Here is a 22,693-nt window from a genome sequence, read left to right on the forward strand (position 1 = left end):
CCCCCCCCCCCCCCCCCCCCCCCAAAAAAAAAAAAAAATAAATAAAAAATGACAGTAATTAATTCTCTTGAAGATTATGGATTCTCATTTCTTTTCTATTCGCATGGAATCATACTGCAAGAGTATGAACAAGCTCTGTTGTCGTCGTCGTCTTCTCGGAACAACGAAGAGAGGCTTGAACTCATGGGTTGCATTTATGATCAAGAAAACTCTCAAATTGTCGCAGAATTCAATATTTGTGTTGTTGTCAAACAAATTTATGGTTTTATTTTTCGTTCTTATCTTATTTTTGTTGCCTCATAGCCAATGTCATAGCACTACAGGTTGTAATGAATTTGAAGTAAAAAAAAAAAAAAAACGTTTGGAGTGTTGAACTCGGAAAGAAATTTATTACATTTCTGGCAGAGAGAACTTTTACATGACGACGGAACTGGCAAATAATTTTATGAATTAATGCGGTGAGGCATGAAGTGACACGACAAGCAGACAGCAGGAGATTTTATTTTAAATCAACATCCTAAAATTTATTTGAAACAATAAAACAATTGAAGAAATAGTTGAGAAAATAAATCTCCTTTTGTTACGGCATTCTCACAGCCAAGAAAAGATTTCACTTGTTGTGCCGCAACAAAGAATGCAGCAGTGTATCTGCTAATAATTTTATTTGTTGCGTTAGTGTACCTAGTTCTAATAAATTGTCTGTTAAAGAAAACATGACTCTCTCCAGAGAATCTACGGAAATCTCCTCCGAGGAAGCAGATCTCCTGCCACGCTAGTTCAGTTTCAGGAAAACAGCCTACTGCGGAGGGAACTAGTTCAGCTCGGTTGAAGGAAGCAAAATAAGTAGTAAATGGCAGCAAAGCTATTCGACACTTAAATAATGTGTATGAATGACTGTGGGGCATTGTAATAATTGAATAATAAGTTAATAAATATAAATAGAAAGAGAATAAAAAAAAAAAGCTGCATTTTTAGATAGAAAATCATGAGAGGGAAAGAAGACGAAGAGAAAAGAGGGAAAGCTAGGGAAGAAGGAGGAAGTTCAAGGAAATAAATTTAAAATATAAGATTTATGTTTTAAATATATAAATATGTGTTTTTTGAGCCTTAAATTTTTATTTCGATGAATATTAAGGTTTTGAAAATTATATTTTGGATTGATTGATGAATTAATTTAAATGTTATAGATTAATTGTTGTGGGTAATGAGTTAATTAGTTGATTTTAAGTTTTGATTTAGTTTGAATGGTGAATTTATGTTAAAAATCATGAGATAACAGTAGGTATTTTATGAAAATTCTGGGTTTAAGGTTGAAGATAATGAAAATTCAGTTTGGTTTCTCAATTTGTAAACATTATAGTTTAGTCCCTAAAATTTTAAAAAATTACATATTAGTCCCTAAAGCATATTCCGAGATTTTGGACATAATAAAAAATGAATTATGAGCAAAATTTCAGTATAGTTATGATTTTTTAACATTTTCAATTCGGTCCTTTCATTTGACAAAAAATCACAATTTGACCCTAAAAATTTGAAAAAAAAATCCAGAATGATCCCTAGAGTATAATTAGAGATTCTGGATAAAAATAAGGATGACTTATGGACATAATTCTATTATAGTTATGAATTTAGGATATTTTTAGTTTGATCCTCCAATTTGACAAAGTTACAATTTGACTCTTAAAAATATGATAAATTCTAGATTAATCCCTAACTATAATATTAGCTTTTAAAAATTGGTTTGATGAATAATTAAGAGTTATTTAATGAATTATTATCAAGTCTAATTATTTTTATTATGAATTACTTGAAAACTGTTTAATTTTTGGGTTTTTTTTTTGAGAAAATAACTAGTCTAGTCTAAAAATATATAGGGTTATGGAATAGACCATTAAGTAAATGTATTAAATAGATTGTATGTTCTTTCGAGTCTTTTTTGAATATGGCTCCTTTATATTAAGATAATCCTAATATTCTACTAGTGAGACATTAATTGGATTTCCTTTGGTATCTACTTTCGAGTTAGGTGAATAGATATTTTTTCATATGTATAAGAAATATTATAAATATTTTAGTTGTTAATATGAATTGAATTATGCTTCTTAATAATATATATATTGATTATTATTCTTGTTACAATAAAACATGAGTAATTGTTGAATATAAATTCTTAATATGAACCAATATATATTTTGAGTTAACTTCTAAATTGTTAGCTTCTCATTTAATTGATGTTATGAGTTGAGCCTTAAGATATAAATATGTCTATTTAATTATAATTATGAACCCATGGTATGTCAGTTAGAATACCCATACTAACATGGTATTGTTAGTCTTTGTGCACATCGTATCTGAACCCTAGTTGGTTGGGGGAGTCACCAACCTATATGGATTGATTATCTTATAGTATGGAGCCTCATGCTCATTACATTTTGATTTTCTGACGAGTTTTACTTTATAATATTTTCGTTATTGCTTATTTGAGAAACCTTTCTATAAAAATCTAAAGCCATAATTGTGTATATATTCATCATTCTTATATTACTTTATGTGTATATATTGAACCTTATCTATTCACAGAGTTGTTGAACTCACCTCCTTATTATTTATCTTTTCAGGATTATAGCTTGATGGCATATTACTTTTGATGAACCTTTAAAACCCGTTTTTTTTAAATTAATACCTTTTTTATATCTAGTTAACACTTCATAATTATGAATTTGTATTAACTCTTGTATTAAGATAATTGAATTATATTATAAAGTTAATTTTGTTATTAATACTGCGTTGAACTCTGATTGAGTTATTTAAAAAATAATTTTGCATGTAAGTTTGAGTTTATATAAATATGAAACCTTGAAGGGAAATCTTGTTTTTATGAGTGCCGGTGATGAATTTAGGAATCGAATCGTGACAAAAATAGCAACCGGAGGTTTTAGTAACAAGGACTCGCTTGCTGGAGCCTCTTATATGAATCGAAGGATGGCTGAAGATTATCTAGGGATGATTATATTTCAGAAGATGATGATGAGGATTTTAGAGATGAAGATTGTCCTGTAATTAAATTCTGTTGAAGAAAAACGAAGAATCAAAGAACCGTGGCGTCAAACATTAATTATCAAAGTTATGGGGAAGAAGACTTCTTTGATGAGAAGACTCCATACACTACGGAAAATTCAAGGCGATCTAGGACTGGTGGATTTGGGAAAAAATTTCTTCCCGGACAAGTTTTCAATCCGATGACCTGGGCTTTGCTCTCTTTAGGGTCTATGGATGGTGGCAGATCATTATCTTACCGTGAGACAATGGCATCCAGTTTTATCCAATTGAAAATGTCTCTGTGTGGGTCTGACATCCAGGTTTGGCAATGGAGTATTATGATAAAAGGGTTTTGTGGAGAATTGGAGATCCTTTTGGCAAGGCTCTGAAGGTGGACATGACGACGTCAATTGGCACTCATGAAAACTATACCAGGATTTGTGTGGAAATAGATCTTACGAAGCCATTCTTATTGAAGTTCAAGGTGAGAAGGAGAGTACGCCGAATAGTATGTGAGGTCCTCCATCAAAATTGTTTCCAAATGTGGCCAGTATGGCATAAGAAGGAGATATGTCCTCCTGTGCAGCATCTCACTGAGAACGGGAAGGAGAAACAACAGGCAGAAGGTACAACGGGAGTGGAGATGATGCAATAAAATCAGGGCTGACATGAAGATATTGAAGTCTTCTCGTCACTATGTTCATGTAAAAGTGGATGATGGAGGAGGATCATCATGGTTAACATGAAGATATTGAAGTCTTCTCGTCACTATGTTCATGTAACAGTGGATGATGGAGGAGGATCATCATGATTATGTACTGTGGTTTATGACAATCCAAAAGACCAGCTAAAGAAGAGAGTGTTTTGAGCATAATATTAGACTTCTAGCTCAAATCCATAACTTCTCCTTCAATGGTATTAGGTGATTTCAACGAGATTCTGTCGATTTCAAAGAAAATACGTACGTGTGCTAGCAAATGCAAGAATGTGTTATGATTGACTTAGGTAGCTTGGGGCCGAAATCTACATGGAGAGGACTGGAAAGCGGAGGTTATGAAATAATTTATGGGAGGTTGAATATATAGAGGCTACGGCAATCGTTCATGAAGATTGAAATTTCTTGAGATGTGTGGTGTCAACTCTTAAAAACCTTTTGTTTTTATGTTTACAAAAAATATATTTTTTTTATTTTTGTTCTTTAATTTTTTTTTCAGATTGTTTTGATATACTTATGCTAAAAATAAATTTTCAAAAAAAATAATAAAATATTGTTTTGATATATTTTATAATAAAAAAATATTTTAAAAAATAACTATTATCACAATACTAAATACATATGTTTAAATTTTTTTTTACTCAATATATTGTCTTACTTCCAAATATAATTAAACAAAACTTATCAATAAGTTTTGTTTCACTCATAATTAATAATATATTTATAAATCTTTTCAACATTGTATTTTATTAAGTTAAAAAAAGTAATTACTTTTTAAAAATTTCATAAACAATAAAAAACTACTATTGCTACGGAATATGTTTGAAACATAATTTTATTTTAAATTACACATAATGGGTTGATATATTATTATTCATGATTAATTAAAAATTATGTATAAAAAGGCCCTAATCTTATTTGAAATATTATTATACTCATTTGAGTCCATGAGAAATTAATTTTAAAAGATTAAAAACTAAAATAGATAATACATAGATAAAAGTAATTGCTTTTTTCAAGTCTGTCAAAAATATTAATCATTTATAGTAATTAAAAAAAACTTGGATAGGTCTATAAGTTGTCAATTCCATAATAAGAACGTTAAAAATATTTTTTTATTTTCTATAATAATATTCATTAGCTATTATTCATTAACAATATTATATTGGTTTAATATTGTAAATCTTAATTATGAGCAAACTAATAGAAATTCTCACAATAATTGAAATTATACTTAGATAAGATATCGAATATGTTTCTGGGAAAGAGTTTTTTAATTATCCTCAAATTTCTGGAAAAAAAGGATTATTTTGGAAACATTTCAGAAGTATTCAGTGTTTACGAATAAATTATTATATTGCATAAATGCTGAATAATAATATATGAGAAATTCTAAAGTATTTTTGCTTCTTGTATATCAGATAATGTTGATGATGTAGTTAACTTCAAAATGCGTCGATGATTCAAGCTTTTTTAGGGTAAGTTTCGCAAAAAGAGGCATTAAAGATAGACAGTAGAAGATAAAGGTTGCTTCTCGAGGAGGTATGATTTTAGATTGTTTGGAAATGTAATTATAATTATTTTTTAAATAATATTTTATATTAAAATATATGTTAATAATTTTTTTATTTTTTTAAAATTATTTTTAACATCACTACATTAAAATAATTTAAAAAAATTAAAAATATATTAATTTAAAATAATAAAAAATAAAAGAAATTAATTTTTTTTAAAATATAAAAATAAACAGCTACTAGCTATGAGGACCCAAGGAGACATAGTGGGTCTGCATTTTCGTTGGGTTAAGAACGATATCATTAAGTGGCTGGCAGACAAGAAAAAGGCAATAAGAAAGATTAGAAATTAGTTATAGTGTGACCAAAGACTAGAAAAGTACGCATTATAATTCACATTTGTCAAAAAGCCAAGTAAGGAGCCAACCCTCCTCCAATGTGCTCATAAGACATTATCATTAAGTGGCTGTCAGAGTGGTGATGGATAACCACAACTATCCTTCCTCTTTATGTAAAAGATTAGATCAGCTAACTATGATATCTTGATTCGCTTTCCATGTGAATAAAGAGCATTTATTGTGCCAAATCAAGCAAAAATCTTGTATAATCTAGCACCAACCATAGTGTGACCTACACTTGAGTGAGCATCAATTTTATGTAAATTGTAGTGTCAAGCCTTCTTTTTGGTGAAGCTTTCGTGAGGTGCTTTCTCTCTTCATTTTATTATCTTTCTTTTCAGAAAAGCTTTTGCTTAATTCTTTTCCTTAGGGTTCGAGCTTTGATAATAGTAGCAGCAACGACATACAAAAATCTTTATAATACATAAATTGAATATATTTTTCATCACCACTGCTGACTTTGATAATTTGTATTTTTAATTTTAATAGGTGGATAGAGTCCCTTTAATATCTAATTTTTTTTAAGGTAAATTGTACCATAAAACTAACAAGATGTTAATTATTTTTAAGATAAATTATGTAGTCACATTAAAAAGACTGAGTCCATTCCATCTTTGAAAGGTTATAGGGTTGTTGTTCTAGGAGGACTATACCCATCCCTATTTTTTAGGCAATGTCTATTTTATCCTTGAAAAAATATGCAATTACACTTCATGAGACCATGTTAATCCATTCCAAAATAAATTATACTATATCATTTAGGAGACGTTAATTCATTAAAAGGTAAGTTGTGTAATGACACTAGAGAGACTATTTCCATCCCCATCCTTGGAAGGTCATGAGATTATTGGCTAAGGGGACCCATATCCATCCTTGAAGAAATATGCGATCACACTAGAGAAACCATATCAATCCCTTCTAAGGTAAATTATGTCATAACATTAGAGAGACGTTGATCCCTTTTAAGGTAAATCGCGCTATCACGTTAGGAAGACTAAGTCCATCCCATCTTTAGAAGGTCGCAGGGATGTTAGGCATCATTTGTTGGAAAAATAAAAATGTTATTTTGAATAAGTCATTCATATATAAGAAACTTATATTTTTATTTTCATTGGCTATGATAAATTTTCATTTGACCAGAATGCTTAATGTGAAAAAGACTATTCCTTTTCCCTTGAATAGTTGCTAAAAATATTTCACATGTTCAATGGTTTGAACCAATATTCCATTTGTACTTGGTGGAAGCTTTTCAAAACCGCAAGGCTTCAACTATATTTTGTAAAGTTGACAAACATATAGGCTAAATTTTCTCATCTCACTATGTCTATGAGCAAATAGAGGAAATCATGCTCTGACTTAGGATGATTAAATTACTAAGTAGCATTTTCTACTCCATATTAAATAGAGTTGAAGCTTTGATGGAGCAGATATGCTAGTGATTATAGGGAGGTCCATGATGTGTCTTGTTCTAAGTGTTTCTTAATTATTTGCCTTTGATAATGATTAGGGATGTCAATAACTAGTTATGGAAGAACAATTGATGAATTTTTGAATAGGTTCCCACAAACAACACTAGTGATGATGTCCTAAAAAATTCAAGTAGTTTGGGGGCAAGACTTATGTTTTGAATAATCGGTTAATCTTTTTGTTTTAGCAATCTGATCCATTTTTCCTAACCAAGGTGGCTAGTAGCTGCTGTTTGATACCTGTAAAAGGTTTTTTTTTTGTGATGAATTTAGGGACTCTTTGATACTTAACTAAGTAACATTTTGAGAGGAAAGCCAATCATATTTTTCAAAGACTCTAAAATAAATATATATTAGAGAATGAAGATTTTAACTCTCTTATTTGAAGTATTCATGATATATTTATAGCCCATGAGTTTTGTCTCTTTAAGGAGAAGAAGGGTTAAAATGTAATTTTATTATAATAATTTCAACTATCTCTAACTTTATCAGAGGGAAAATATTTATAACTTGATTAGAGGGAAAAAACAATGTTAGGTTGAGTCAAAGGATATCAGATGTGGTAGTCTGCTATGCTCATATGTTTAGACTCAACGCTTAGATGAGCTTAAGGATACTAGGTCTAATAGCCTCACTAGAGAGAGAGAGATTAAAAAAAAAAAGCAAAACCTTTTTTATCATGACCCATATATATCTTAAACTTATACCTTTTCCTATTAGAAGAAAAAAGATTAATTGAAAAAAAAAGAGAAAAAACCTAAAAATTCATGGATTAACATTGCAATTTCTTCTTGGATTGATTGCATAGATAAGCCTCACACAAGTACTCAACTATCATTTATTTAACTTTAGCTAAATAAAACATCCAATCTATTTCTCCACACGATGTATTACATCTCATGATAGAAATTATATAGATGCCTATAAGGCAATATTAGGTTATTCAAATCTAGTCAAGTTCAATTAGAACTCATATAAAAACTTCAAATGGTTTCGCTAAACTTTTTCACAGCTAAAGTTTGATTTGGCTATTCTTGCTAGATCATAACCTGCAAAACAAAATCTTTATATGTTGAGAGGACTTGTTGGTGCCTATATCAGTTTAGAGAAATAGTTTAATGATGTAGAAATAATAAGAAAACAACAAGAAAAATGTAGGGGTCTTTTGGGTAAATAGAGAGTTAGTTCCATTTACTTATATTGTTGGGTGTTTAAACATGTAATTTAGTAACTTATATGGGAAGATGAAGAAATGTAGCTCATCATCGTATGATGACATCCCTTATATAGCTTGCCTTCATGAAAATCTTATTCTTTGTTGGTGATAGCAAAAACATTTAACTAGTAAAAAAGGGTGATATGAGAACATTCTATGAATGATTGGATGCGATGTATGCATTATTTTATGTGTCAAACCAATGTTGATGAGAGAAAATGGTTGTGCTAGGTCTTTGGGTAAGTACAGTTTAAGACAAAGCTAGTATAACATAAATAACCTTAAAATCTCAAATTAAGTGGCAAATAAAAACATATAAAGACAAGCACAATCAATGACACAATAACATACTTAAAATTTATATGGTTTTAGGATTTAAGCCTGCTCTAAGAGTGATTTAATCTAATATGACGTTTCCTCCCCTCCAAAAGCCTTTCTAGAAGGTTCTAGTTGTGTATGGTTTTGTTTTCCTTAATTTTTTTGTATCTATGTGGTTCAGATCTTGAACATTCAAACTCTCTCTCTTGAAAGGTGTGGTTAGCCTCTATCTTTGGCTGTATTGTTTCTTCATTCTATGCTCCTGTATGGATATCAAAATAAATGAGTTCTAGAAGGCTTTTTGAAGACTCGTAAAGGTGATGTTTGTAATCGCTACTATCGGTGATTCTATCAAATTAATATCCACCTCAAATTATTTAGGTGGTTCCATGGTTACTTGTGCTATGAGATCTTTTCCTGTTTGTGTTAGTCTGTATTGTTGAGTTTGCTTTGTTGCAAAGTGTTTTGCGCCATAGCTTTCCTAGCTTTGATTTGGTGGTCTGGCTGCTGCGTCACATGAAGTTTTGTCATTGTATGCTATCAAGTCATTGTTCCCTTTTTAGGCATTGCCTTTGTTACCTCTGATTGCTTTTCTAATTTGTGCTTTGAGGTTTGCCTTCAAACTTCTCTTGGCTGCTTCTTGATTAGGTTCTTGAAGCTATCCTACATCTTCCTTTTATTTTGGTTTAGGATATGTGGTTGTCACTGTTTTCTAAGGTTATTTATGATCTCTAGTCATGATTATGCCATGTTACATCTTCCCATTATTTTAGCTTAGGATCTATGGTTTTTTTTTTATTGGTAATAATCTGTGGTTTTTGGAGTCTTCAATTTAGGTAGCTTATTATTATTATTATTTTTGCTCACTTTGTATTTTTTATAGCTCCTTCTTATTTTTTTTATATAAATTACTTTTTGCCGTTGGCTTTTATTGAATTCCTGTCTTTTAAAAAAAAGAAAAGAAAAGAAAAGAGAAAGTTCATTCATACTCTAAACATCTTTTGTAAATTATGAAATTTCAACCTATGGAATTGGAGGGTAAACTTATATTTTCACAAGACATAGGCCAAACTAACTAGAAAAGTACAGATATGAATATTAATAATTAAAATAATTTATTAAAAATGATTATATTGTATCAAATGAAATATTATCTAAAGCTAAATAAAACCCTTCTATCTAATATGTGCATTCAAAAAAATAATTCCAACTTTAATATGTGCCCAATAATAACAAATTACCGCATAAGCATCCTATTGTACTAGTTCAGGTGATTCTTTATTAAATTAATTTGTTTCATGTCTATGCCATCCAAAAACATCAAAATGATATTTTTTTTTATTTTTTTAAAATAATTTTTGAGATCAATACATCAAAACTATCAAAAACATAAAAAATAATTAATTTTTAGAAAAAAAATGAATTTTTTTGGAAACACGGGTTGACCCGCGTTTCCAAACATTCGCTTAGAAGGAATCTTTAGCCATTTCAACTTTTCAAATTTATAATCCATGTCATTAAATTGAAAGAACAATAAATAAAAAAAACCACTAAACCAAATCCTTAACTAAACAAATGCCAAACAATGAAACCTAAGAAAAAAGTATATAGTACAAAAAATTGTAATTAAAATAATAATGAGGGCATAAAAAATCTAAAAATCAAAATAAAAAATAATTTAGAGACTATTAAAAGAATTAATATCAAATTGTTAAATTGAAAAGAACAAAAAACTTTAAGAAATGGAAAAATAAATCAAAAGAATAAGGGTTAAATTGAAAACAAAAAACAACATAAACTTTGATTAAATGATGAAATTAAAAACAAAACTTAAAAAAAAATCAAGGAAAAAAATAAGAAATTAAAAGAATAAAGACTAAATCGGAAACAATAATCCATGACAAATTGTAATTCAATGATGAAATTGAAAACATATAAAACTTTTCTAAAAGGCCTAAGGACTAAAATAAACAATAAAAAACTTAAGGACTAAAATTAGAAATGAAAAGAAAATAGGATAGGTGTGCACTTTTGCTGGAGAGAAAAAAAAATAGGAAGGAAAAAAAAAAGAAACGATTACCAATAAAAAAACATTCATCGACCACCACCATGCGCCACACCATGTAGAAGAGGATGAGATGCATTTCTAATGATATAGCAAAACAACATATTTGGTCTCGAGGATACATTGTACATGCTACCATAAGATCGTAAATACATCTTAAATGCTAATTGTTTTTTGATTTAAAAATTAATGAATCATAGGGAAAAGTTCAAAACACCCATTGAGATTCCTATATTCATAAAAAAACCAAAATGAAAAGACAAAATCATCTTTAGACACTTTACTTATTTTTCCATGAATTTAAGGGTAGAAAGCTCCTTTCACAATCTTGCAAAAAATGTAAAGGCATAAACACCTTTGCCTAACAATTCATTTTTTTTAGCTTGTGGGCAAATAATTGTTTCAGAAAATTGAGAAAACAAAAGTAGCCCCTATCAATCCTTTAATGACCAATTAATGTTTTGAAAAAATAAAATTACCCTAAAAACCAAGGCAACTAAAATTCTTTTCAAAAGATAAAATTGTCACTATACTACCACAGTTTACAGTGTAATGTCTCTACATCTATAGTGATCAATATAGTAAAAAAGCTATACCTTTTATATGTTTGTTAAATATATGATGATATAGGAAAAAAAAGATTTTTTTTTTCAGCCAAAAGCAATAAAAGCTAGTTAATCATAAAAGCCATCCAAGACCAAGACCATAGACTCATATATGAATCTCTTTCATACTACACTTCTCTTACATGTGTTAACTTAAGCATCAAAGGGTTTCTTGTTTCAATATGGGACTTATTTCGTAAAAAGCTTAAAAACTCGTATTCAAGCCTAGCCACACCATTATGTATAATCCCAGCCATGAAAAACCTAATTTTTTTTGTAAAGTTTTAATGACTTTATGGATTTTATTTAATTGCAAGACAAGTCATTCTAATAAAGAGTAGACACAATTTCTTGATATAAGTGAACTTTTTGGGTTTGAAAATTTCATCCCTTCCTTTCTCATTATTAGTGGTTTAGAAATACTCTAAGGTGTAAATTATACATCTGGTTCAGTTGGAATTCGATATGAAACTGGGAAGAAATAGATAATTTGATGATATCTGTGCACATCTATATTTTTTGTAACTTGTTGATGAAAAGGAATTTCTCTATTTGTAGAGTATAAATATCGAATTAAACAAGTAGCTGTAAAATCACAAAGTTGTCATCTCACAAATAATAAATATATAAGGAAATAAATTATCTATTAAATATCTGAATAAGTGCTTCTATTCCTTTATCATTGATAATAATGACTACTTGAACAACTATTCTCTCATCAAAATATGATCCTACTTCTCTTTGCATAGTATGTCGAATTCACAATATATTCTATGTTGAATTTATAAAGCAGTGTGTATAGCCAAAAAGGTTTAGAGGCGTGAAGATCACACTATCTTTAAGGTATTAATTGCCTCTGCTATGTTTGTAGTAAGGTTAAATCAACATACATTCAAGATACAACAAAGCTTTGAAACTTATAAACAACTTCTATAAGTGTCTCAAGAATTTTTGTCTTGTTTCTATTGAAGATAAACAAAGAGTTTGTAGATAAAAAATAAGAAGAGAAGAAGATTGTTTTCTAATTAATTTCTATCAATATCAAACTTATATTTATAAGGAAAATAATACTCTTTTAGACCAATGTGTTTGTAGAAATTTAATATCAAACTTATATTTATGAGCAAAATAATACTCTTTTAGACTAATGCATTTGTAGAAATTTAAAGGCACATCTCTATATAGTGTGTGGAATTTAAAAAGCACACTTCTACAAAACAATATGTCTATAGAATTCAAAATGCAACTTTTTGATCAAGTTAAAAGAATAACTTCGTAGGAGTTATTATGCATGATTAATCAATTAATTTAAAAAATTAACTAATTAAATTAAATTAATTATGAAAATAAAATTGATTATTTTTTCATAATGAGAAGTGCCTGAATGCCATCATATATATAAAATTTGGCTTTCTCTCCAAATTTTTCTTCCAATATTCAAATTTATTGATTTGGTGTCTCTCATTATATAAAATACAACAAAACCTCTTTCTTTTCTAACGTATGATAGAGTTCTTTATGTTTTTTTTCTAATCTAATGTTGAAGCTATTATAACAATCCCTCATTTAGCTTGTAATATTAAGTTATACCATGTTGCAGGCATAAATAAAAGTATCTTTGGATTTAAAGCTTTTCTTAATGTAGGCATTCCAAACTCTAAAGAAATTATGATGGAAAAAAGCTTAAATTAGATTTTTATTTTATAGAATTGAAAATGTTACATGATTAAAATGGAAAAGAGACTTAAATTTAGGGATCTTTTTAATTTAATCAAGGGTGTAATTGAACACAACATTAATTAAGATTTGGAGTTAATTTGAAAAAAACAATTAAAGGACCATCGATCAAAATGGAATACATGCTAGAATTTAAGGACCCAATTGATTTAATTAGTTGTTTAATTAAAGAAAAAATTTGAGATTTAGGGTTAATGTAGCAAAAATTACACAAATTAGAAATCCCAAGACTGAAGTATAAAAGATGCGAACATTGAAGGAAACTTTTGAATATCATCAGGGGTTAATTGAAAAAGATCTAGGAAAATCAATCTAATTTGACTGAATACGAAGGAATTAGGAGTTTAGGGATTAAATTAATAGCAACAAAAAAATAAATGATAAACTAATATTTATAAAAGAAAGAAAAAAGAAAATTACCCATTTAAAAAATAGTGTGTAGCACCGTTTCTAAAGGAAAATAAAATGTAAACTAGAGGAACCAAATAATGTTCTTTTAAAAGCATTGTGAGGGGCAATCATATCCCTCATGCATACATGCTTTTATTTATCCATTTTTTCTCCTTTTTTACAGGTGTTTTTAGAGCTACTATGGACCATCATTTCTTTCTCACTTTAACATTAATGATAAAAAAAACATGTCATTCTCTTTCCTTACACTTGTACTTTATTTTTAGCTAAAGATGGATTTTATTGCCTCTTTATGGTGGTGAAAAATATGTGTCAGAGGAGGTAATCCGAGTATGCTATATAAAGTGTACAACAATGGTTGATGGACAAGATTGACCCAAATAGATCAATGAATGGACTTGTTCTTCTTAGAAAGGTTCGAGAACCTTCCTCCCTACATATGAACAAAGGGGCATGATGAGAAAGAAACGAAAGAAGCCTAAAGAGAGAAGGACTTAAATTTAAAAGATATAACGAAGAAGAAGGTTTAAGTTTAAAACAACTTGTCTAATGGGTAAATAGGAGTGAGAAGAGAAAAAAAAAAACAAAAAACAAAAAAGAAGTATAGAGAAAACAAACCTAAAATAAACAAAATTGAATTGTGAAGAAGAAAAAAAGCTTGTTTGTTCAGTCACTAAATTGAATTATTTTGAACCAGAAAGTTCCATAAAGGATAAAGAAGCAAGAGAGGAAGCAAAGAATGAAAGAAGTAGAGAGAAAAAAGGCATAACCAAGGAGATATAAGAAATCTTTGCCTAAAGAGAGAGAACCACTCAAAATACCTCTCCACCACAAGCCAACCACTATGACAGCCACTAAGGACATTCATAAAACCTCTCCACTCTACTAATTCTTTTTCTATCTTTTATGATTTCTGTGTAAAATATGCAAAATAATTTTTTTAAGATGTATGAATAGAAGTAAATAATGTATTTATAGGCTTATTTAGGTTTGATTTGGATATGGTGTGTTTTAATCATAAAAAAATAAAAAAAATAGATAAATATGTGTTTGGTTTTCCGTAGAAAAATACATGGATGGAAATCTAAAGTTTGGATTTTTAGAGTTAATTTGTGTTTTAATTTAGGTGTTGCATGGATTTTATTTTTTTAATTTTTTATAAAGAGAATAAATGTTATAAGTTTGGTTTTAAAAAATTGCATGATAGAAAAACCAGAACTTGTGTTTTTAGGTTCTTTTGTAACATTGATTTTGAATTATAAAAGTTAGGGTTTTGAGATTTTTTGTTTTTTAATGTTGCATACTCCGAGAAAAATCATGACACATGATTTAGCTTGCTTGGACAAAACATGAATGAATAATATGACTTCAGATCTTTTATTATTAGGATTAAATAGTTATCTTGTATTTTCTATGATTGTAGTTATCCTTGTTTTTATAATCATGTAAAAAATATATTTTAAATTCCATGTATTTTAGCCCCACACAAATTGTCCATGAAAGTTTTGTAATTAACATGCTATTTCCATGATCTCAATTAATATTTGCATTACTTTATTTCTAAAAAAAGGAAGAAAAAATATATTTATCACATTAAATGTTTTTATATTGGGTTTATAACTTATTTATAAAACTCATTAAAATTTGAGTCAAACGAAAAAAGTTTTTATAGGCCAACATTTCCAAACTCTTAAAAACTTTTCATTAAAAAATACATATCAAAAAATAAATATTTTGTAATTTACTCACTCATAATGTTGGAGATAAATAGACTTATAATAATCTATTATTTTAATTATTATTGAGGAGAAATACCCCGGTCTCTTTTATTTTGAAAACATGTTTTTCTTTCAAAATTTCAAGCCTTTAAGTTTATTATCCATCAAGGACACCTAAATGACAATCAAGGATATTAATTTTTCTTAGTAGTTCCAAAACATTTATGCCACTAAATCCTATCACCAAATAGATTAATCCACAGTTGTTACTGGTTGAATATTTTAGAATAGGATGCAAACTTTTAATTAAACAAAAAATATGAGTGAACTTTAGTATTATAAAATAAATGAACATGAACAAGGCATTATTAACAGACTCCTGTTATATAAATAAAGTATTTAGCAACAAATTTTCTTAGAATTCAAGTTAGGTTCCATGAGCTTGATGTAAATCCATCCAATTATTTACTAGCATGTCTTAATAAACTATTAATAGTCATATGTTATAATCAAAAATAAATAATTATAGATATGTCAATTCATCAAGTAAATTAAGAGGTATAAAGATGACATGGATTTTATAATAAATAGTTTTAAATCCTCTCGTTCACCTAGAGTTTAACTCATTGCAGTAAACTTATTATCACACATGTAGATAAACATCAATATTAGACATGACAAACTATTATGAATTGAAAATAAACAACAATGCAACTTATTTTAGGTATGATATTTAATGAGGATAGTATTTTCTCTTTAGCATAAACAATTCTTTATTTTAGAACTTTAAAGACTAATTATAATTTTTTAATGATCACATTATTATATGGTTATTTATTTTCAACATAAAACTTTTTTTTTCCATTTAAACATAAAAAGTCTTTCTCTTTCTATGAAAGAGGGTGGGTCATGCGTGATATTGGGTCCGAGGAGGATAAAAATTATAGGTTAATTTTGATTTTTTTTTTATAAATATGCCTAACCTCTAACTTTATTTTTTTGAAAAAGAAATTGAAACATACTGTGTTGATAAAAAAAAGAGACGAATTTTTTCCTCCAACTTGACTTGAAACAGAGTATGTGTGTGTACACGCAAGTATTTCGTGCCCCTAATTCCTTGACATTTTTTTGGGTGTAAGTGAGGAGGATGACTCTAAAAAATAAATAATAATAAAAATTTTTTTTTACTAGCTGGCGATTATGTCGTTGGAAATGACTTGTACTCAAACTGTCGTTCACAAACGAAACTGCCAAAAACATATGATTCTTGTTTTTGTATTGTTTTCTGCAAACACCAAGGAGGTTACCGTTGGTGCTTGACATCCACTCTTGACTTTCTTTTTCTTTTTTTGTTCTTTTAACTTATAGCCTAATATAATTGCTCTGTATTTGAAATGCAAGAAGTTTACTTAGAAGTTGAAAACAGAAAAATGGATTAAAGATATACCTAACCCATGTCCCTAATGCCATTCCATGGAACATTTAGTTTATCATGATATCATCTTCTCTCTGCCTCAATACGCAATGGATGTATATGCTACAGCCATTAGAGTGCTTGAATCTAATTAAATAGAGATTTGCATGATCTTTTATAAAATTGTATGTCTTCTCTCATCTAGAACGTCGGCTTTCCATAACTAATAGCTAACAAAATGTGGACATTTTGAAGCTTCTGCATGGCTTCGGTAAGTAAACATTCTAAATGAGAAATTTTTTTTAACGGAGAAAACTTCATCTCTCATAAAGGTTTCATCTTTCATAAAGTACATTTTATAAGTTTAAGTTTAGGTAAGAGAATAAAACTCCAATTGTCCGAGCTTTTATAAGAAATACATACCTTGATTCGAACTTGAAATTCACTATATAAATCTCAAACTTTTTAATATCACGCTATGACTCCTTAGGATCTAAATAAGAGATCCACCCACAATAAAAACGAAAAACTCCATTGTTATTATAATCATGTTTGGGCAGGAGTCGGCAAAACCAGCACCAATCTCGCAAGTTTGCGGGCTTGCCGAACGACCTTCTTGACAATCCTTAAGTTTTGAGTTTGGAAAGATACATCCGCAATTGAAATGAAAGTAATAATAAATACTTTATATGCTCGAAAATTATACTTCGCACCCTCAGTTATAGTACTATTCCTATTCCTGATAATGAAAATAACACCATCTTGGTCGTTTTATTTTCAGCTAGATTAATGAAACAGTGACTAAATAATTTCTTCATCTTCTCTATCGCACAAAATCACATTTGCAAGGTGCAAATTGCATCTACTATCGCACAAAATCAATAGCCCTTTAAAATATGAGAAGAAGATGAAAGTGTTCTCTAGTGCAACGTCCTGGTGAGTGGCATGCTAATGCACTAGTCCCGATTTTTGGGTTTAAGCAGAGATTGAATGAAACAGCAATACTAGCTAGCTAGTAATTCCGACCCATCATTTTTTGAACGCATAGCAGTACTACTGAGAACCACTCGAAACCAACAAGTCACCATTAACGTGTTGAATGGTCTAAGCTACACTTCAATCAAATTAACATGCAAGAAAATATCACAAGATGAAGCAGTAAGACATATATAATAAGTTAGTCACAGCTGTAACAGCATCTTAATGCCTTCATGAAACATACAGAAAAGAAATCCTTCTCTGATATTCCTTATGTCTTAACTGGGACAGGATAGTTAATACATAGAGGAAGAGTACTAGGCCCTCCCACCCAGACAAATATGATTTACGCTACTTCAGGTTTTTTAGCATACATGTAGCTTTTGCGCTCAATGGAAACCCAGGTACTCTCCATGGAATATGGAAATGCGAGAAACTGCTGCACTTGGAGATTATTAACTGCACCAACAACAGAGGAAATTACTATACATGTACTAATTGGAATAATGATGTCTTTAAACAATAATCAGCAATGGAATCACAAGAAAATGCGTCGAGGAGTTAGAAATTTATGAAATGGTAGCTTTTATGCGAGGTTTTAATGATATCCAATCAAAGACCACTTAATCAAATGCGAAGGGTTAAGAAGATATATATTAAGTGAGAATTATTTCATTTAGATTTTAGAACAAGATGAAGCCAAATGATGTCGGAGTTCATGGCAATATCAAGCAGTGTAGTAGAAGTTAAACCATAGTGAACTTCAGCACTCTTCTCTACATGAGACAGCAAAGTTACTTGGAACTCCTTAAGCATTAGTTCACCATTGCATGAGTAATGAAACCTTTGTACATAAAAAAAGTTCCTTTAGGAGAAAATTAACACAAAATTAGCAGAAAAGATGTTAGAAATACCAGCAAACGCCATAATTTCTTTTAGTAGTATTTTCAAGTAACCTGATTTCACCTATAGTGAGGAGAGTAATTTTAGGTTCAAGTTCTATAATGTAGTCACTTTAGTTTGAAATCGACAAACAAAGTTTGAAAAATCAAGGTGCGTGAAACATAAAGTATGCTAAGAAACATATATATACTTCTCACTTGGGAATCTGATTACACTTAACCTTCTCACAGCTAAACATTTCAGTAAACCTAGGTCGGCCTTCCAATTGGTTCAGAGGTATATATTTCCTTTGGGGTGCTAAATAAGAGCAACAGCTCTTTACTTCTAGTCCAACTATTCGATGTCAAAATCTTATAATCTCAATGGGAAAATGGTCATAAAAATCTGCAAATAATCATCTATAAGGGACTATGTAACTATGAGAATGAAAAGACATAGCATCGGTTATATCCTTCCAAGAAATTGGAGCCCATGAACCATGCAGTTGCAACTTTTGGAACATCTCCAAATTAAAGTAATTAATTGTATTTTATGAATGCACAGCACTAAATCTGGTTGTCCGGTTAATGAAAACCTATTATTCGTTACAAGGGAGATACTTACACTAACTGAAGGGCCATCTGATCTTGATGTGAGTAATGACTTGCAGGCGGTAATCCATTCACTTGAGAATAGTTTCGAGAGTCATATGGTTGAGACTGCACAATCTCAAAGTCTGCTCCTCCTGGCATCAAATTCATGCTCTGTCGCTTTCTTTCATTCTCTGAAATCTGCAGTATCAAGATAAGCCTCATATTTCAAAATTGAAAACAGCTCACTAACTATATAAGACATAGAGATCTCCATTCATGCACACGCACGCATCCTTTCCCTCACACGAGATGGATAAATAGATAGATAGAAGAAAGACCTTTGCTCGGAGAAGCTGGTTATTGTTGTGCAAGTCAACCTCCTGTAATGTGCATTTTCATTCAAGGAATCAAAGGAAAATCTCGGAGTGAAAACAGGAAGGAATAAATTGACCATAGAATCATTATGTTAATAAACACTAGATAATTTTTACCTCAGAATATATAACAATCATATAGAATATACTCCACCAGAAAACAATAAATATTAAATAAATGGGGAATATGATAACATAAGAAGCATTACCCTCTTCTGCATATACTCGATTTCTGCAAACAACAGCTCATTCTGGCAAGGTTTGCGGGAGGAATTTTTTAGAAACATAGCAGGAAAGTATGAACACAAAACTTGTTAATGGCAATACATGGAAATGTAATATCCAAGTAAAACAAAAAAACGTGATAGTATCAATTCGGTACTGGTATCGAAACCTTTTTGGAACGAATTCTGCTTATTCCTTTCTCAAGTCGTATTTCCAAACTCTTAAGTTCCTTCACACTCAATGAACTAAGCGCTTCACCCAGCATATGCCTGAAATATAATTTATACTTAAGAGGAGTTTGGAAGAGAAAAAGACATCATCTAACAAATAGATCAATATCAAACAGGCTCTGACCTGTTTGAATTCTGCAAATTACCAATTTGGGAACGCAGCTTGGCAGCTTCTTGCTGGTAGTACTGAGATGCAAGAACAAAAGGCAATAAAACATTATATATAACAAAATTAAGAGCCTCGATTTCAGATCAGAGTTGATAAAATAAAGGTAGAAAATCTCAGTGATGTAGATTCCCCCCTTCTATTTTCTTGTAAACATGCATATAATACTGAATCAAACTGGAAATAAATTCATTAGGAGCATAGCGAAAGGAGGAAGCAAAACAAATTGAAATGGGTATAATTATCAAGAGTGTGTGTAGGGAGGACTGGAAAAAGACAACATTTACAAAGAAAATATAAGACTCTTACTCAAATCTGAATCATTATTTATCAAACCATTTACACATTAGGTTTATAACCATGGGCCTCCCAATGTACAACCCTCTTGAAAACCCTGGATCTTCGAAGAAGCCAGACAACCCTCAATTCCGAGATGCTAATCCATGTGAACACTAGTGTCATGTCAGACACTAGTGAGAAAGGTAAGGCAAAAACTTAGAGGTATCTAATAGATTTTATCCAAGCTGGGGTTACCAAGAAAGAGTGAATGAAGCGGTAGCATAGCACTATATTGGCAATAAATTATTGGGAGGAATATTATGCTTGAACTCCATCTAGTAGATATTATGCGTACAAATTGTTAGTTAGAGCTGATATATGATACCTGAGCATTGGCTTCAGAAACAGACCCAGTGTTTGAAGAATCTGCAGATGCCTTTTTGTACCTCTCAATTGTTGATTTGACACTGCAATCATGTCATCATTTCCATCAAGAAAAATAAAAAAAAAAGTCATCAAAATGTGCATTGGAAAGCTGTGGAAGAATCTAATTAAGAAAATGCAAAGCACCAAAAACAAAGTTTAATGATAGCCAAGTACGTAATCGTGTGAATATTTCATAGTGGACTTACACTCACAATTATCTGCAAGAGGGTTTCAAGAAGGTTAGGTCTTTGGCTTCAATAGATTGTAGAATTGATGCTCTTATATACCATAGAAATGCAATACTCAGGCAGAACAAGGCTTCATTAAGTAAATTTCTCCATCCTAAATAACTATACCTTATCAGAATATTTTATTGATGTTATGAAATTAATTTGCAAAACTAGAGATAATATTTCATTATTATAATTATATGTTTGAATAGGACCTTCATGGACAGGAATGAAAAGGGAGGGGGATTGAAAAGCACGTGCCAATCACTTTTTATTTATTTATAAAAAGATCATAACATCCTTAATTTCACACGATAATTGTAAAAAGATCAAAGTTAAAAAACTAAAAAAAACCCCTTTTCTTAGATAAAAAAAAAAAAAGTTGATCTAACTAAAAATATCCCTTTATCTTAGATAAAAAAAAAGTTGATCTCAAGAACTATGGTATAATTACATATGTTTTTTTTTCAAGGACAGGAGTAATTGCTTTGGGCAATATGAGTGTTTGTTTAATTATTTGATTTTTTAAAGAAGGTATCAATCATTTTCCTTTAGATTGCACCGTATATAATTTACAATAAAATACTAATGCTTTTTTATTTTATTTGTAATACAAAAAATAACAGAAAAAAGAGAAACAAATACATTAATCTCACCACTAAAATGCGGATTTTATTTGAAAGGAAAGAGAATTGTGTTCATAAATTTTAAAATCTCCTCTAATGAAGTATATTTTGCTATTTAATTATTAAAGCTTTTAATCTATAACCTCTAACCAAACAAGTGAAATACACATTATTCTTTGTTTTGTATAAAAAATAAAAATAAAAATGAGGACAAATAACTTTTTACCAAGCACACAATATTGACAATTAAAATAAAATTGAAAACTACTCCTTCCTCCTTTTTTATTTTTATTTTTCATGGTTATCCTTTTTCCTTATGCTCTTTCATCTATGCCAAGATAGTAATAGGAAGGATTAATTATTTAATAAAATTAGCAATGTTCTTTCAACTAAGGAAACACACTTGTTGACAATTCTCACAAACACTTGCTAATTACTAACACCACATTTAGCACAAGAAAATTTGTGTAACGCAATTGATATGACATTTTATATGACACATACTGCCACATAAACGCATATAAACATGCTTGTAAACTTCTGATATGTCTAACATGTATTTTTGACCACATGGAGGCTTCATAAATGTGTATTTGGTAATGTGTTTATAAGTGTTTTTTCAAAAAAATAAAAATAAAATTAATGTTTTTGTAATTTTTTTATGATAATCAAATGATGTTGTTAAACTACCTCAAACATATTCGATACTTGTGGAACTACTAGACTTCTTACAAAGTATAGGCATTATATATATACATATATATAATGGCTACGGGGTATTATATTGCTTGCTTAAAATATGTATTTTTGTCCAATGAAAAACAAAAATATATTTGAGAAAGTAAATTTTGTTAATTTCCTCAACCACTAGAGATGTCCTCCTTGCTTGCTCTTAATTACAAGATCAAACATAAAACTACAACTTGGAGTTTATCAGCTGACAATAATGGAATAACTTCAGTGATTAATAATTAATATTAACATAAGAATTCAAATATGAGGAAGTAAAAACATATAATTGGCCAATACCTCTATCAATGGTAATGGTAGCATATATACTAACAACAT

General features: G+C 29.6%; 1 protein-coding gene across 3 annotated transcripts in view; it reads right to left on the reverse strand.

Moving 5' to 3' along the window:
- Nucleotides 1-17,757: 17,757 nt before the first annotated feature.
- LOC105114723 (floral homeotic protein AGAMOUS-like) overlaps nucleotides 17,758-22,693 on the reverse strand; it is an 8,633-nt gene continuing 3,697 nt past the window's right edge. For all 3 annotated transcript variants that reach the window (XM_011011376.1, XM_011011374.1, XM_011011373.1), the window contains exons 3-9: nucleotides 20,729-20,810; nucleotides 20,023-20,084; nucleotides 19,838-19,937; nucleotides 19,653-19,694; nucleotides 19,408-19,449; nucleotides 19,101-19,267; nucleotides 17,758-18,053 (exon numbers count right to left, since the gene is read on the reverse strand). In XM_011011376.1, the coding sequence (XP_011009678.1) occupies nucleotides 18,050-18,053; nucleotides 19,101-19,267; nucleotides 19,408-19,449; nucleotides 19,653-19,694; nucleotides 19,838-19,937; nucleotides 20,023-20,084; nucleotides 20,729-20,810 (499 nt within the window). In that variant the 3' untranslated portion in view covers nucleotides 17,758-18,049. The remainder of the gene's footprint in view (nucleotides 18,054-19,100; nucleotides 19,268-19,407; nucleotides 19,450-19,652; nucleotides 19,695-19,837; nucleotides 19,938-20,022; nucleotides 20,085-20,728; nucleotides 20,811-22,693) is intronic.

Source organism: Populus euphratica, unplaced genomic scaffold (genome assembly GCF_000495115.2).
Source record: "Populus euphratica unplaced genomic scaffold, PopEup_1.0 scaffold562.1, whole genome shotgun sequence".
NCBI lineage: Eukaryota > Viridiplantae > Streptophyta > Magnoliopsida > Malpighiales > Salicaceae > Populus > Populus euphratica.